Source organism: Syngnathus acus, chromosome 16 (genome assembly GCF_901709675.1).
Source record: "Syngnathus acus chromosome 16, fSynAcu1.2, whole genome shotgun sequence".
NCBI classification, from domain to species: domain Eukaryota; kingdom Metazoa; phylum Chordata; class Actinopteri; order Syngnathiformes; family Syngnathidae; genus Syngnathus; species Syngnathus acus.
The window spans coordinates 12,831,297-12,848,543 of record NC_051101.1 but is presented as its reverse complement, the minus strand read 5'-3'; the positions used below and the strand labels follow the sequence as shown (position 1 = coordinate 12,848,543).

The following is a 17,247-nucleotide window of genomic DNA, read 5'->3' as shown; positions in this document are numbered from 1 at the left end:
GAAGTCGCACACTTTAGTTAGCGTTGCACACACACACAGACGAGGGAACGAGCGAGTGCTTGTCACGTGTCAATTTGACATGTCGCCGTGGCACCCGGCCCCCGCGGGGACACCTGTGCCGCTGCGGGTTGCCATGGCGATGCATCCCACCCTGTCAATCCCAAACACACACGTACACACACACAATCTTTTGCACACAACTCTCCAAATTAAAAGCCCAGCGTGCTTGCTTCAAGCTGTTTTCTTTGTCACCCCAAGTTGCAAACCCTGATATAGCGCACCGCAAAAATAAACACGGTGATGTCTAATGCTCGGCCACCCTAATGAATATGAGTTGGCATAAGCTTTGATTTAATTCTTTTGCCGTCATTCCACCTCCCACCTGCTCCTTCCTCCCCCAGAGGCATCTTGTTTTCCTTCCCTTTGCTAATTGACGCTCCTCCGGCATCCAGGAGATTCTACTCCTTCTTTCTCTATTGCACCAGCGCCTTCATGCTGAATAACATCAAGTAGCAGTCGCTTCGCGTCTGCTTCCTCCCGCGTGGTTGAAAAGCTGCCGGTGTGACACAAACACGAGTACGCAAACGTGTACACGCTGACGTTAAAAGACTTTGGAACATCTTTCACTTCCTGCGCTTATTTGCTTTAAGTTGATGTGAAGGTTTGTCAGGATGAACTTCAACAATGTTCACATTCCAAGCGGGACACTTTTTTTTTTTTTTGGGCCTTACTAATTTAGAACCAACACAATATCACAGAGCAGCGGTTTATAATAAGGTGAGGAGTGCATTGTCGACTCGTATTCAAATCCGGATTCAGTGGGCCACAGGAAATGACCCCGCGGGCATCTCCAAACTCGTATTCATGAGCGAAGGCGTTTCGCATTCCGCCGTCACCTCGCCGCATAAAAAATACAGCGGACGCCAATTGACAAAAGAGCGGCCCAACAATTCTTACGATAGCGCTCCTTTCGTGTCAGACAAGTCAAGCTAACGCGCGTGAACGCGCAAACGTGTGCGGTCAGCGCGCTTTTTTTAACATGTCGCCGTCCGTCGTCTTCCAGTACGCTCCAACAAGCTGCCTCCATGTGCATTGGTTTGACTTAGTTGAGGTGAAACTCTCCTTCTTTTATCAATCCATCCTTCTACCGGCTTCTTCCTCACTTGTGAGCCGTCGGCGCGCGTTGATGTTGATTGTGCTAACGGGCCGAGTTCCATTACTCCGCTGGAGGGGCGTAGCGTATGTAAAAACAAGATGTTAAATAGACGCCATTATTCCGCATTTAACCAGCTAGGAGTGACGAGCGTAAAATATTCAACGGTTGATAATTTAGACAAGGACACCAAGTTGTTCTGTAGATTTTGTTTTTAGAAGCATTTTTAGCGTAAGCTAGCTAGCTAGCTAAATTTGCAATGTAGATTTAGCTAGCTAGCTTATGCTAAAAATGCTTCGAAAGAAAATCTACAGAACAACTCGATGTCGGTATTACAACACAATGCTCATATATTATAAAATTTTCCAAAAATGCTTATATATATTGCAACACAATTGCTCATATATTATAAAATGTTCCAAAGGTATATCATTTGAGATTAAATTAAATCAGTCAATAAATTTAGCTGTAGCAAATTAGTTTATTTATTTATTTTTTTCTTCAAGTTGGACCAAAGCAGAATTTATTTTAATGCTCCTCTGACACAGTTAGTTGGCAGAAGTTGACACAGAGTTGTTGTTTTCCAGTCTTCTTGACAAATCCCTCCACGGAAAAAAAAAAGTACACGACCCAGAGTTTCAAAACAAAAACCTGTGTCTTTTTTGTCAGCAACGTCATAAAAAAAGAAAAGAAAAATGTGGCTGTTGTCTTCCCGGGGAACAGGAAGCGGATAAAGGCGCGATATGAACTGGTTGACTAATGTCAGCGCGTCCCCTCGGGGCCTTGCAGAGACGCTGGCTTTCATGACGCCAACTGAACAACGGGCGGTACTTGCTAGTTTAGCTCCAAAGCGGGGAAACGTAACAACCGCTAACGACGGTGACAAAAGGAGAACAACAGCTTGAACACACAAAACAAGAGTTGAGTTTGTCGAGTTGATGCCACGGTACGGTGGAAATGAGCAAAGCGCGGCGCTGTGTTAGCAAAAACCAAACAACTCAATAAGGTTCCTTCTGTCAGCCCTTCTGATTGGCTCCAACGATCTCCCGGTTTGGGGTCACCGTGTCGCTTGTTGTTTTGACATGTCACCGAGTCTTTGTCCTTCTCCTTCAGGTGACGAATGGTACCTGTGCCGGTTGACTCTGAGCTCGCTCAGTCAGGCCCACCTGCAGTGGACCATGTACCCGGTTCCCTACCTGGCGGCCGTGGGTCCCGACTCCGCCCCCGGGTCTGTGGTCTACCGCTTGTCGTCACGGCAACGTGACGACACCCTCGGACAGCCGCAGTTCCTCCTATTGGACGGTGAGCGTTTATACTTCAAATCAATATCGAATATTTATTCCCCGTTAGTCGCGTCGTTGACTTTATTGAGATTTTGCTAAGCCACGCCCCTTGAAACAAACCGACCTATCACAACACATGTGCCATTAAATCCTGATGTATATGTAAATTTGGTCGTTTATATTTATCCTCATACATACATGACATGCAAATAAGAATGTATATGTATTACCTGTCATGAATTTTCATGCGGTAAACCTGCTTTAGCTCGGAGCCCCACAGATTGATCTAAATAAAAAGTGACTTGTTGAATTTCAATTATCATCAAGAAACAGGAAAAAAAAATTGCTGTTAAACGGCGCGGCCCCCCCATTGCTAAACGCTCCCCGGGGGGCCGAGAACGCTCCCACGTTGGGGAATAATAGGAAGCTCTCCAGAGAGGCGGCGAGGTGGGCGGATGGGAGCCCGTGGCTGTGGATTTTTGTATTTTTATATCATTTTTTAGAGCGTAAGAAGATATTTTAAGAGTTTTTTTTACTGCCTCCCTTTGGCATAATGTGACGACGTGTGTCCTCACAAATAATCCACTAATTTAACTTCTTCTTAGATCTTGCCAATGTAGACTTAAACGAGATTAAGTCACACTTCACACAATTCTATTTTTACACTCACAGCGTTGTTGGGCGCACCATTTCATGAGAGCTACGAAAATAATGACGGCCATTTTTTCCGAAATGTTGGAAACAGCTCAAGTGTCCACTGTGCAATTCCACGCTTGAGAAACTTGGTGATCTATTGTTAATAGAAAACGGTGGTCCTCCTCCACAGTTGATGATGAGCAGCATCACTGTGGCGGCAGAATGGAATGATTGACAGGTGGGGTGCAGCTGCGACCAGTGGAGGCCCTCTGGTCAACAGCTGAGGATCCCACGTCCTCTTCTTCCTACCCTTCATCTTCATCATCTTCAGCTGACCTCTTTTACCTTGGGCTCTTTCCAAAATATTTATCAACCACATAGTATTTTATAGAAAAATCAATGCACAATAATGAATAGAAAACAGTATTTGGGTTTTCTTAATTACAAACAGAAGTTAATGGAATCATGTATGTAAAGAAATGTGCAACTTGGCTATTTTGTTTTTTATTTTGAACACAGTAGTCGTTCAATAATGCAAAATGTTTTTCCGCGGTTGTCAGGCGGCATGGACTGCTTCGAGGTGGACCGGCGCTCGGGTGAAGTCAGGACCACGGGGCGCCCCCTGGCCCCCAGCCATGAGTACCATCTGCAGGTTCAGGCCGTGGATGCCGCCGGTCACAAAGGTCCGCCGGCCACCGTGTCGGTCCTCGCCGGCTACCGTCCGCCCCAGTTCACCAACGTCACCTACCAGCTCAACGTGGCCGAGAACATGGCCGTCGGACAGCCGTGAGTGCCAAGCGTTGCTTTTTTGTGCGTCTTAATTCATTGATGGATGGATGGATGGATGAGGATGGAGGATGGAGTTTGGAGGCAGCATGACAGATGAAGAGGACCCAGATGCAAGAGTGTGCGTGGCCCGAGGCTGAGAGTTTGAAAGTGTGGCAAATTCAAATATTTATTAAAAGCGAGGTCTGGATAAACATGAAGGGATATGTGCTTGTGTGTGTGTGTGTGTGTGTGTATGTGGGTTCCCTTTGGGCTTCTGGCGCAAAGCACATTGTGTTAATAATATCCGAGTGTCCATGCCACCCTGTGAGTCGTGTGTTTGGGGGGCATGTGTGTGTGCGCGCGCATCCATTTGGGTCCATTTGATGTGTCGCCCGTGTCACATTCAGCTGGCATTTAAAAAAAAAAAAAAAACACCCAATTTGAGCCTCGCTCATTCGTTAATTCGAGAGTTCCATAGTGCCTTGCAAAAGAAAAACAAACATTGTTTTCATGAGCTTTAGTGGAACCTATAACTGCAGTTTTGTAACTCTCAGAGCGATGTACCAGTAGGGGCACGTGAGCTCCCTCTTGTGGTCAACGAAAGAATCACTACACATTCAGTTGTATTTCACTTTTAACTACATATTCATTATTGTCCAAGAACAACGATTATCATTCCCAAACTGTTTTGTGTGTGCAGTGTGGGGGCGGTCCAGGCCGTGTCCTTCCAGAAGAAGCCGCTGGCCTACGTGTTGCAATCCAATCCCGGCAATCTGTTCAGCATCAACCAGGAGAGCGGCGCCCTCAGCCTCACTCGCGCCGTGGACTACGAGAGCGGGCACAACGTGCACACGCTGCAAGTCCGAGCCTCCGAGAGCGACACCGGCCTCAGCGGCGTCAGCGAGGTACGAATAAACAACAACAGACGTGACAGGCCACTTTATTACGAACACATCCGCTGGCGGGACTTAAGTGTTTTTATTTCCAAACATGTCTTGGGTGATGACTGTCCAGCTTCCAAGCGCCGCTGCTGAATCAGACTCTGTGATGCAACGCACCAATTTGCCGCTCATCGCGCACGCACACTCGCGCACGCCGCCATTGACCTCGTTTCTATCGGGGCGCTTGATGAAAAGTCAGCACATCAAAGCTGCGTTGGCAAGCTCAGTGATCAGACGCCATCGCCGTCGCATCACCACTTATGCACACACTCTTTAATATACACACAAATTGTGAAGAAACTTTGCTAACTGCTCATGGGAAGCCTTGAAGATGTCATAGCTGTTTGCGTTAATACACAACACACACACTCGCACATGTACACGCTTACCTGGAGGAGTCCATTATCACCTTCCCTGCTGTCCAAATGTTGGTAAGTGCTTTCAAATGGCTACCAGTGGCCCCTGAAGGCTTCGGCGACTCTATTAGCTTGGCTGGCTAATCCAGCCCAAGAGTGTGTGTGTGTGTCAGTGTCATATGTGCACGCTGCCTCCTCCTCAGTGACACTATTTATAGTGCACCTCACGGTCGCATCTATAGGTTGCGTTGCCTTCAGCCCCAAAGGACATTTGAGAAGAAATGTCACGCGGCACGCAATATTGTGGAGCGGCCAGAAGTTCGAATCAACTGAAAAAGAAAAGAAAAAAGTTCTTTCACATTTGTCTTCATTTAGTTTCCAAATAAAACAGGAAGTGAAACAGAGCTCATTGCGTAATAACGCCAAGATGTCACCTCCAGGTTGTCGTGTACATAACAGACGAGAACGACTGCACACCAGAGTTCCTGCACTCCATCTACACCCGGGACAACGTTCCCGAGAACGTCGCACCCGGAACGTCTCTGCTACAAAGTAAGATTGCATCTAGAACATTCCATCTCACATTGCGGGAGTATTAAAGTCCCATCTCATCTTCAGTTCTGGCCCGGGACAGCGACTCGGGCGTGAACTCGGAGCTGTCTTACTCGGTCCACGGCGACGACTTCGACATCACATCGGCGGGCGTGGTCAGCGCCGCCCGCCGGCTGGACTACGAGCGGCCCAATCACATCTACGAGTTCCTGGTGGTCGCCGTGGACGCGGGAACGCCGCCCCGCACGGGCACCGCCTCCATACGCATCCGGGTGGCCAACACTAACGACGAGACGCCCGTCTTCTCGCAGACGGTGTATGACAAACACAGATTTGCTCTTGGAAGAAATTAGTTTAGCCATTACTAGATGAGTCGAAGAAAAGTCGCTAGGCTATCTGTTACCATATTAGTAGAAGCTAGTCAACAAGTAGAAGAACGCTTTTATGACTCGACTCCATTTGTTTCCAGCTACAAGACATTCTTGAGCGAGGACGCAGGCCCCGACACCCTGGTCGCCATCGTTCACGCCAACGACCCCGACGGCGACGGCGTCTCGTACGCCATCACGGGCGGCAACGAGGACAGCAACTTCCAGTTGGACAACCAAAAAGGTGAGCATTTCGTATAATAGCCCAAATTTGGAGAACATGCATTCTTTAAAAGGCTTATAAGAAGGACGACACAATAGCAAAAACGTAAATATACTTCTAATTAATTCCAATTATTTTGTCACTGCTTTACGCAAATAATAAACATAGTCGTTTTTTTATGAGAAACACAAAACCGCGTTGACGCTAGTGCTCCCTGGGTAGTCGGTATGTTATTTGTTAGCATGCATTAGCATAACCGCACGCAACGGTGACAGAAACATCGACACACACACACACAAGTACGACAGTTGTTGCCATGGCAACCAGTATATCAGGGACAAAGCTAGCGAGTCCCCAAACAGGCGTGCATATATAAAAACGTGACACATAATTATTTATTGATATTCAGGCGCATTGCTCATGTTTATCTTTTTGTGTGTTTTGCACCTTATCGCCCGCCATGCACTCCTCTGCTACACACACACAGCAAAGCTCTAAACACATAAATGGCTATAAGAATGTTTTATTGTTAGCCTCACATGGCAGATAGCCTTTTGCTTGCTGGGATGTTGGGCTTTGTCACTTCAAAGTGTGGAGTAAGTATTTTCATGTAGATGCGCTTGCTCCCCGGCTCCCTGGCAAAGCTGCTTACAGAGTGTGTTAGTTTGTTTGCTGTGTTATGCTAATGCCCGCCTGATTGTTTGCACATGAAAACGCGACATTGGTTTTTTTTTTTCAACAACGCCGGATAATATATGGGGTTTTGGCCACCCATGCTAAAATGCTCCTGTTAGGTTTGGACACAGTGAAGAGTAAATTCCGATCAATAAATGGAAAATGGTGGAAGCAAGTGTTTAGGTATTATTTCCATTGTTTGTTTGAAGGCATCATTAAGCTACGGCGCAGCCCTCCGCCTCGACTGAAAGGCCCTCAGTACGTCCTCACCATCACCGCCACCGACGACAACGCGTCCGGCGGCCCGTACCCGCTCAGCAGCTCGGCTCAAGTCATCGTCGGGATCAACGACATCAACAACAACAAGCCCGTCTTCCAGGAGGTGCTTGTCATTTCAATCCCGAGCGTCTCCTCCGTTAAAAGATTCAAAGTGATCCGACGGCCGCCGGGTCTGCTCGTAGTGTCAGGACTACAGTCTGAAAGCCGCCGTTTTGGAGAACCAGCCCCCCGGGACTTTTGTGCTGAGGGTCCAGGCCCAGGACGCCGACATGGGGGTGAACGGAGAAGTCAAGTACGGCATCATGCACAGGGACGGGGTGTCGTCCGGGTTCGACATCCATCCAGACACCGGTAGGTATCGACGGCGCAATATCAATTCATCCATCGATCTTAACGGCCGTCTTTCTTGATCAGGCGCGATCACCACGGCGACGAGTTTCGACCGGGAGCGGCAACGCGAGTTCACGCTGTCGGTCACGGCCACCGACCAGGCCGAGGAGCCGCTCATCGGCATCTGCCAGATCACCGTCCTGGTCGCCGATCAAAACGACAACGACCCCAAGTTCGAGAACAGCCGCTACCAGTGTGAGTGTTTGCATCAGGTTTGTCAGTCGGTTGTTAGCCGTCAGTCTGCATCGACGTCAGGCGGCGAAGTAGGAGAGATGAAGGCGCTCTTCAGGCGTCCGCGCGGTCGCTTTGTTTGTTTGTTGTTTGCGATGCGTGTTTTGATAAGCGCCGCGTCACAAGTCGTCCTCGTCACATTAGCATCATTAAGTATTTAGCGCACGGTGTTGGAATAGTCCCGGCATGCGTGTGCGTGCGTTTGAGCATTCATCATCGTACAATGAAATCCATATTTGATTAATTCATTCAAATGAATGAAAACAGAATGCTATAAAACAGGGATTTTTTTTTTTAAACAAAGTTTCGAATGACAAGACGTAATTGTTGTTTGAAAGAAGAGTTAGGCTTCCAAAATCAGATGAAGCTTTCTGTTTTTTGCGTGATGAGCGTTGACATTTGGCATCCAGTCAGCAGGATTTCCGTAAAAGTCCAAATGTCAGCTGTTGACTTTGCAGCACGGTGCTTTTTCCACGTCTGCTGTCATGTCGCTCGCATCAAATATCGAACGTGAGGTTTGCCGCTCTCAAGACCGCGCGTCCCGGCCTCTCGCAGATTTCCTCCGAGAGGACACGGCCGTGGGGACCAGCTTCCTACGGGCGGCGGCGCACGACGACGACCAGGGCAGCAACGCGGCCATCGCGTACTCGCTGTCGCCGCAGAAGCCGGCCTACCTCCACATCAACCCCAGCACCGGATGGATTTACGTCAATCAACCCATCTCGCAGGTGAGGTGACACATTTGCGCTGCTCGGCTCCGGCTGGGCAATTTCAATGATTCTCCTGGCTGGGCTGGCAGACGTCCAAGATCAGCCAACAGATCGTGGCATCGGACGGCGGCAACCGCAGCAGCTCGGTGGAGCTCACCGTCATCATCACCAACGTTCACAACCAGCCGCCGCACTGGGAGCAGCCCGAGTACTGGGTCACCGTGCCCGAGAACACCGTCAGGGACGCCAAGATCCTGGTAAGAACAACTCGGACCATCTCACACTCCCTACTGAAGTAGGACGGATGGAAGAAATATAAACTCCTGTACTTTCACCGGCTGAAATGATGTCAAATATTTTTATGATATGAACCAACTTGATGGAAATGCTGAAGCCCAATGGTTGCAACGACAATAGAATGTTTGGAAGTGTGTACCTAATGAAGTGGCCCTCAAGTCTCCCCCGTCTGGCTCCTTGCTCTCCACTCGAGTGCTAATCACACGCCGGAGGAGCGCTAGTTTTAAATTTAGCCGTCCTGTTAATTACACCGCTAACGAGGTAGCGAGGCAGTCTGTCATGGTTTTTTTTTTTTTCTTAATGGCATATGTGCTGAGATTATTTTTAAAACTTGACAAAAGTTCTTCTTATCTCCTCCTCCAAAACTTTGGAGGTAACATATCGTGTTTATGTTGTAGTGAATGTGGCGGACTGAAGAATTTTTAGACACAAACTTTATTTATACTGAACAATAAATAAATAAATTAATTAATAAATAAATAAAATTCTACCGTTATTAATGCTATAGTCTGAATAGAGAAAAAAATGTATTAAAAATATTTTAGTTTTATTTTTGGTGGAAGTTGGAACGGATTAACGTCAATCTATTCATTTCAATGGAGAACAAGGATTTCACATATGAATCTTTTGCGTCACAAGCATGGTTGCGGGGATAAATTCATATCTGAAGGCACCCAAGCGTTGTCCATGTTATATCGAAGGTTCCTCTCGCCACTTGTTCACGATAATCCCTCAGGGTCACCCAAAAATGCACGGGTCGTATAATTAAATAGCTCCTCTCTTCGGAATCTATTGGTGTTCATAACCATCGGTGCGCAAAATAGAAATAAAGTCAACGGCTGGGAATAAGCCACATTGTGTTGTCGAAGTGTTCCCATTACATTCAGGCTGAGAGTCTTTCTGTGTTTTAACTGCTCGGACAGCGTTTCTCACTCAGCATTCCTACCGGTGCTTTTTTTTTTTTCCCCCTCATCTTTTCTTGGCCAAGTATTTTTTTCATCAGAGTGGAGATGGAAGAGAAGAAGATTGAGGTTATCCCAAGGTCAACAACACAGCAAAAAAAAATACAACACACATAAAAGTCTCAACTTTTTCGCTTTTGATTTACAACCGGTCCAAATTTGACTCGAGATGCACAGACTTGATTTCTTTGTGCTCCGAGAAGAATGTTCTGGAATGTTCTGCGAGGCTGCTCCTCGTTGTCCTTACAAGGCTGACGCGCAGCGCTCAAAGGTGAAGCGCGCCAGGCGTTCTTTTCACGCGTCGTCATGGCGACCCGCTGTTCGGAGCGTCTGATTTTTGTCAAAAGGCGACGTGAAGGAAAAAAAAAAGGATGACCTCCAACGTGTACTCTGCTCTCATGAGTCAAACTTTTGTGTCGACTACTCAAAATAAAAACCATTTTGTATAATCGAACGAATGCCCCCTCTCAGACGGTGAAGGCCACGTCTGCGCTGGGTGACCCGCGGGTGACCTACAACTTGGAGGAGGGTCAGGTCCCCGAGACCAACATGCCTGTACGCTTCTACATCAAACCCAACCGGGCGGGCGGCTCGGCTTCCATCCTGGTGGCCGAGAACCTGGACTACGAGACCACGCGCTTCTTCGCTCTCAGGGTCCGAGTCCAAAACGTCGCCGCCGTGCCGCTCGCCTCCTTCGCTACAGTTTACGTCAACGTGACAGGTGAGAACCTGGGTCAAGTTGCTGTTGGCCATTTTTTCTGATATTTATGTACAATTTATAGTTTGTTAAAACAATACATTTCAATATTTCATTTATATTAATTTTTAATTTATTCCCATTTTTTGTCTTGGAAATTGATTTATTCATTAAACCCTTTAGTTCATAAAATAAAATATTTTACTTATATGTATTTATATTATAATATTAAAATATACTTCAAAATATATTCTAATATATATATATATGGTAATGACTTATCCAATTGTTTCATTATTTGTTTATTTCTACAATAAATGAAAAAGCCTCTTTCGCTCTCCCATGACGTCTTCTTTCTTCAGATGTGAACGACAACGTTCCATTCTTCCTGTCCTCCACGTACGAGGCCACGGTTCCCGAGGGGGCCGAGGTGGGCACGTCGGTGGCGCAGGTGTCGGCCATCGACTTTGATTCGGGCCTTCACGGCATGGTAAGACCCTTCCTGTCGCCCACGTGAATATTCTTCCCCCATTTCCTGTTTGATCAGCAAAGAATTCAGCCATTGTCTTTCCTGCTGTGTGTAGGTGCACTACACCATCTTGAAGGATGAGAGTGGAGACTTTGCGTTGTTCAGCATCGATCCCATGAGCGGCGCCATCGCTACGCGGGCCTCCTTCGACCGAGAACAGAAAGCTTCCTACCTCATCGAGGTCCAGTCGCAGGACGGCTCGGAGTCGGCAAGACCGGGACAGCAGGGACACCCCAATACGGGTAACCGTCTCGGACCCAGTACAGACCCAACACACGGTACTGACTGACACGTGATCCTTTCAGACACAGCCTACGTCAGAATCTTTGTGGCCGACGTCAACGACAACGCGCCCACGTTCCCGCGCTCGGTGTACGAGGTGAGCGTGGAAGAGGACAAGGAGGCGGGCTTCGTCATCATCACCGTCACAGCCAACGACCACGACGAAGGTCAGTCACGGATTCGGACACAAGATGGCGCCAAAGCCACGGGTGATAGGAAAAGGGTAACGTGGCACAATCCCGACTAGAATTCAATGCTACTAAAACAGGATCGACAAAGATTTTTTTCTTTTACATTTTATTAGCCAACATGTCACAATCCAAACTCCACAAATCCCCTCCGCCGACCTCCTCCCCTCGTTAGCGAGCGCCAGCCACCGCGTCCCCCTGAGCAAGATAGTTTTGATGTTTTTGTTTGTCTGAGTCCCACGCTCGTCTTCCTCCTCCACCAATGAGCAGCGGGGGGCCACAAATCAACAAAACCGGCTCCTTTCTTTGTGTCGTGGTGATGGCGGCGGATGCTGGCGACGCCTGGCAGCCTCCCAGGGCTCGGCCTGTTTTCACTTTCTTTTTGCACCTTCCTCTGCTGTCGTGCTATGGGAGACGCGCACACCATTAGGGCCTTTGCATCAGTATTCCTGATTGACTTTATGATACAATCTAAAGTTAACGTCGCGAATCGCGTTTCAAACCCACCCGCAACAGGTCAAAATATGTGCGCTCGCCAGACTAATATGTAAAAGAAAATTAAACGTCATTAATCCTCGAATGAAAGCCTGCTAGCTTCAAGCTAATATATCATGAGACCGGCTAACGTAAAAGGATGTTGTGGTGTTATCTGCTCTGGGGGGGGAAGAAAAATTTCAACAGCACACTTTCCAACATTTGCATTTTAGCCTACACGTGCATCTGAAGAAAATCCCTTAGTATATTTACTTCCTCATCTTACTATATAGCGAGAGAAGTGCAAACTCGGGGATGGATGAATCCCCTCCTGCAGCCCCCCCCCCCACTCCACTCCCTCCCCGTGCTGCCCCGTAAAGCTGATTAGTCGGTGCAGCTCTTTGTCACCCTGTGTGATTTCTGCATCCTACTCGGCCCTCCGACTGGAAAATGTGCCGAACTAAGTGCGTCTGCTAATGAGATCAAAAGGCTGTTTAAGATTCTGCCGAGTTGGCTCTTTAGCAGCGGTGTCGCCTGGAGCTTCGCGCACACACTTAAACACTTCGGCACATTTACAAACAACACACACACACGTCGGCCACGGATGGGCACACTCACTCTTTCTTACGCACGCACAAACACACACACACACACATCCTTGTGTCTAGTAAGCCACTAAGAACTGATACATAAAAAAACAAACTTATTATCGTACTAACATAGACCATTCCAGTACCAACGCAATAAAACGATTAGAACCAGGAGAGTAACACACCATAATAACCCAGAACCAATCGATCCAACACGGAGTCATCACAGAACCAACATGTGGTTTGAAGTACCGTACCACTCGAGGGAGTTTTTTTTGTACCCCGATGTCATGAAACTTTGAGCTGTGAGTTATGAGGAGTCCTTCAGAGCACGGTGGACCTGTAGTCACAGCTGGGGGACAACTTCCCCCGAGGGTCCACCTCACAAGGAGCCCTCTACTGACCTTCATCTCATTTTAGAGCCTCCTGCTGGGTCCCCAATTAAATCAGCACCTAGGAGTGTGTGCGGATGTGTGTGTGTGTGTGTGTGTGTGTGGAGAGGGCAATGCCATATGGCCTGCTTGATCATTAGTGAAGCTGCTGCAGGCAAGGAACCACTGCAGCTACTCCCCTTGTACACATTTCAACACACACACACACACACACACTGGTCGCTACAGATCGTGCTCAGAGGCCGTGAAGGACCGGTGAGCTTTAGCTTTCACACACACACTCGCAGGAGTGTGTGGTTGATGAAGGTCCTGCATGTCTCCACAGATGGTGATAGCCTGCTAAGTTCTCCTCGGTGCCAGTAAATGTTGAGCGAGCCTCGACCCAGACGGACCTGCCTCTGGGCTCCCATCATGCATCTGTCCGTGTGTGTGTGTGTGTGTGTTTACCAAGGCCAACTGTGCAAAACACATTTTGGTTTGAATTCGACTGATATTTTGTTTTGATACGTGATGTGGATTAATGGATGGATGGATGTTTGGATAAAACTTAAAACGGCACAGTCTTAACATGTCATCAACAAAAACACAAATCCAAACTACAGACAACATCGGAGCATCACAAAATGAGATTTACTGATGATTTGTTTCATGTTGTTGTAGACTGCTAGCTAGCTCGCTCGCTAGCTACCAAACGTATCTAATTTAAAGAATATTCATGAAGATGCTTATACGATACAAACGTAAACATGCCAGAGGCTGCTCCTTTGCAAATGTGGTCGTCCCTTGGCAGGTGACAAAAAAAGAAACGTGCAAAATATGTAAATGTGCTATACACGGTGCGACGTGCCGCACAAGTGTCAGAGATCACAAGAAAAGTCGTACATGTGTACCTAATGAAGTGTCTCGGGACTTGCAGAGCTACATTGTTAGTCGTTTGATATCATCACTCAATGTGTGTTTTGTCGTCGTGTCTAGTCCTCCATCATCTTAAAATGTCAAACGTCCCATTTTTCATCACAGGTGCCAACGCCAAGCTACGCTATCAAATCGCGGCGGGCAACACCATGGGCACTTTTGACGTGGAGCCCGAGGTGGGCACCATCTTTGTGGCGCAGCCGCTGGACTACGAGATGGAGCAGCGCTTCGAGCTGCGACTGGTGGCCTCGGACGGCAAGTGGGAGAACGAGACACTGGTGGTGGTGCAGGTGGTCAACCGGAACGACGAGGCGCCCGTTTTCAGCATGAGCGAGTACCACGCCGTCATCCAGGAGGAGCTCACCGAGCTTCCCGTCTTCATCATGGAGGTGCGTCGCTCATATTTCTTGACTTTCTAACACTTTTGTCCCTACATTTTATTTTGCATTTTATTCAATTCTCGTCTTGCGGATGTCCCAATACTTTTGTCCACATTTTTACTTTCACTTCCAGTGGGTGTCCCAATACCTTTGCCCAAACTCCACAATTTCTCTTTATGTTTTGTAGTCCCAATACTTTTGACTACTTTTTTTTTAATTTTGCTTTTAACTTTTGTGTCCCAATACTTTTGTCCCAAGATCACATTTTCTTTCCACTACTTTTTGCGGGGTCATTCCACTCCCGTCGTAACACCTTGCGAGTGTGCGACGGCGTCAGACGTCCTCTGAAAACTTTCCTCCTCCTCTTTTTTTTCTTTTCTTTTTTCATCCCTCACTCATCCGCCATTGGTCACACCGTCCCCGCCGTAACGCTCTATCAGATTAGCAAGATGGAGGCGCGCCGCAGAGGGCAGGGAAGTAATCGGCCGTGTCACCCGGTCCTCCGCCCGGCCTCGCTTCCCCCGGAATTGATTTGATGTGCGCCCGCCCGCCCGGCCGGCCGGCCGCCATGGCGTGCCATCCCCTCGCCCTTTTCTTCATCCCCTGGCGTTCACACAATCCAACAGATGGGGAAAATCCAATTTGAAATGAATGCTTCTCACCTCACCTGTGCTCCGGCCGGCCTCTTCGTCCTCCTTTGGTCTCCACCGGTGCTTGGACGCAAACGTGCACCGTGTTTAGAAAACAAATCGTTGTCCAGAGCAATTAAATGAAATTGATGATTTATTGTGCCGACGGGAGCGATCTGGTCGCCCTGGCAACACAGATGCGAAAAGCCAGGGAGGAGGCGGTGGGATCACATCAAAGCTTTCTGTACACAAGAAATTTGCTTTCTCTTCTGCGTCGACGTCGCCATTAAGTGTTAATTGCACGCTGGCAGCCGGCTGGCGTCGCCCAGGGAGATAAAAGGACGGCGAGGGGGAATGTTTATTTTCATGCGGCTGCTTAATGAAGAACATTGCCAGGTGCTTATTGGATTGCTTGGTCAGAGTATCACCAAGTTAAGATCAAAATGAATTCAAGCTCAACCGCGGTGACGACGTGCTTCGCATTTCTCCAGGTGTCCGCCACCGATCCCGACCAGGACGCTGACCAGAGCGCCGTGCGCTACTCCCTCCACGGTCAAGGCGCCGGCGGCGAATTCACAATCAACGAGCGCACCGGGAGGATCTCCGCCCAACGCCGTCTGGACCGGGAGGAACGTCCAGCCTGGAGGTTTCTGGTCCTGGCCACGGATGATGGCGGCTCGGGACTCACGGGATTCGCCGACGTTCTCTTGGAGGTCCGCGACATCAACGACAACGCGCCTTTCTTCCCGTGCCCGGCGTTGGAAGCGGACGGCTGCTTTGTGGGCCAAGTGGCCGAGAACTCCCCCGCCGACACCTCCGTCATGGAGATGAGAGCCATGGACCTGGACGACGCCAACCAAGGCAAGAATGCGGCGCTGACCTACAGCATCGTCAAGAACGTCCGCAACGAGATCAACCTCAACTTGTTCTCCATCAACGCCACCACGGGGACCATCTACACCGTGTTGCGCTCGCTCGACCGGGAACTGGAGGAGCGCTATCTGGTGGTGGTGGAAGCCCGAGATGGTGGCGGGTTAGCCGGGACGGGGACCGCCACCATCCTGGTTTCGGATGTCAACGACCACCCGCCCGTCTTCTCCCAGAGAGTCTACACTGCTCAGGTGAGTCCATTACTCTCTCATTTCAGTTTTCAAGATCTCAAGGGTTCGGTTGAAATCATGTTCCTCAGGTAACCGAAGACCTGGAGGTGAACAGCGAGGTTCTGGTGGTGTCCGCCACCGACGTAGACCAGGGCGAGAACGCCGTCGTGACCTTCAGCATCGTGGGCGGCGACGATGACAGGAAGTTCTTGGTGGAGACCGACAAGGTGAACCGACGCGGCGTGATCAAGCTCAAGAAGAAAGTGGACTTTGAGAAGCCTCAGGAGAGAACTTTCAACCTCACTCTGAAGGCGGAGGATGCTGATTTCTTCAGCCTGGCTTACTGTCTAGTGCAGGTGGAGGACGCCAATGACCACGCCCCCGTCTTCTTACCGCAGTTCTACGAGTCGCCGGCCATGTCCGAGGACGTGGCCGTGGGCACCATCGTCGCCCAGGTGATGGCGAGCGATCTGGATTCCGGACAAAATGGCCGCTTTTCTTACAGTATTGCCAAGGAGTCGGATCCCTACAATCAGTTCCTGGTGGACCAGTCCGGTTGGGTGGTGGTGGCTCACTCTTTGGACCGGGAGAAAATCTCTCAACACAGGGTGATGGTTCTCGCCGCTGACGCCGGCAGCCCGAGCCTGACCGGCACGGCCATCGTCATGGTGACCGTGCTGGACATCAACGACAACGGGCCGGAATTCCAGGCCCCCTACAGGCCGGTGGTGTGGGAGAACACGGCGGCCCCGCAGGCGGTGTGGATGAACGCCAGCTCGCCGCTGCTGCACGCCACCGACCGCGACCTCTCGTCCAACGGCGGCCCGTTCTCCATACGGCTCCTGGCGCTCACCGCCGACGCCGCCGACTTCAACTTGACGGATTTCCGCAACGGCAGCGCCGCCGTCACCGCCCTGCGCACGTTCGACCGCGAGCGGCAGAAAGAGTACCGACTCCCCATCCTCATGATCGACAGCGGCTCGCCCGCCATGAGCTCCACCAGCACGCTGACGGTGGTCATCGGGGACCGCAACGACCACCCCCACTCGCCGGGACACGCTAACTTCATTGTGTACAGTTACGAAGGTACGTCGCTTTTTTTGACCTTTGTCATCAGCTGAATTTTTTGGTCGGGTGGTCCTCACCTTTACATTCCCCCGTCGTGTCCTCGCCACCAACCCGCCGGCCGGCCGGCCGCTGATCTCACAAGACGTCTTTGTCACAGTCGAGTGCTTCCGCTGTCTCCC

General features: G+C 49.4%; 1 protein-coding gene across 1 annotated transcript in view; it reads left to right on the top strand.

The window, feature by feature from the left end:
* The window catches only part of si:dkey-22o22.2 (neural-cadherin), a 41,945-nt gene that overhangs the window by 16,643 nt on the left and 8,055 nt on the right, over window positions 1-17,247 (top strand). The window contains exons 2-19 of the mRNA XM_037274034.1: window positions 2,267-2,455; window positions 3,633-3,858; window positions 4,541-4,745; window positions 5,578-5,689; window positions 5,756-6,005; window positions 6,159-6,301; window positions 7,165-7,337; window positions 7,417-7,585; window positions 7,649-7,819; window positions 8,411-8,583; window positions 8,655-8,822; window positions 10,296-10,545; window positions 10,884-11,011; window positions 11,106-11,292; window positions 11,356-11,499; window positions 13,997-14,280; window positions 15,392-16,021; window positions 16,090-17,086. Coding sequence (XP_037129929.1) covers window positions 2,267-2,455; window positions 3,633-3,858; window positions 4,541-4,745; window positions 5,578-5,689; window positions 5,756-6,005; window positions 6,159-6,301; window positions 7,165-7,337; window positions 7,417-7,585; window positions 7,649-7,819; window positions 8,411-8,583; window positions 8,655-8,822; window positions 10,296-10,545; window positions 10,884-11,011; window positions 11,106-11,292; window positions 11,356-11,499; window positions 13,997-14,280; window positions 15,392-16,021; window positions 16,090-17,086 — 4,599 coding nt within the window. The remainder of the gene's footprint in view (window positions 1-2,266; window positions 2,456-3,632; window positions 3,859-4,540; window positions 4,746-5,577; window positions 5,690-5,755; window positions 6,006-6,158; window positions 6,302-7,164; window positions 7,338-7,416; window positions 7,586-7,648; window positions 7,820-8,410; window positions 8,584-8,654; window positions 8,823-10,295; window positions 10,546-10,883; window positions 11,012-11,105; window positions 11,293-11,355; window positions 11,500-13,996; window positions 14,281-15,391; window positions 16,022-16,089; window positions 17,087-17,247) is intronic.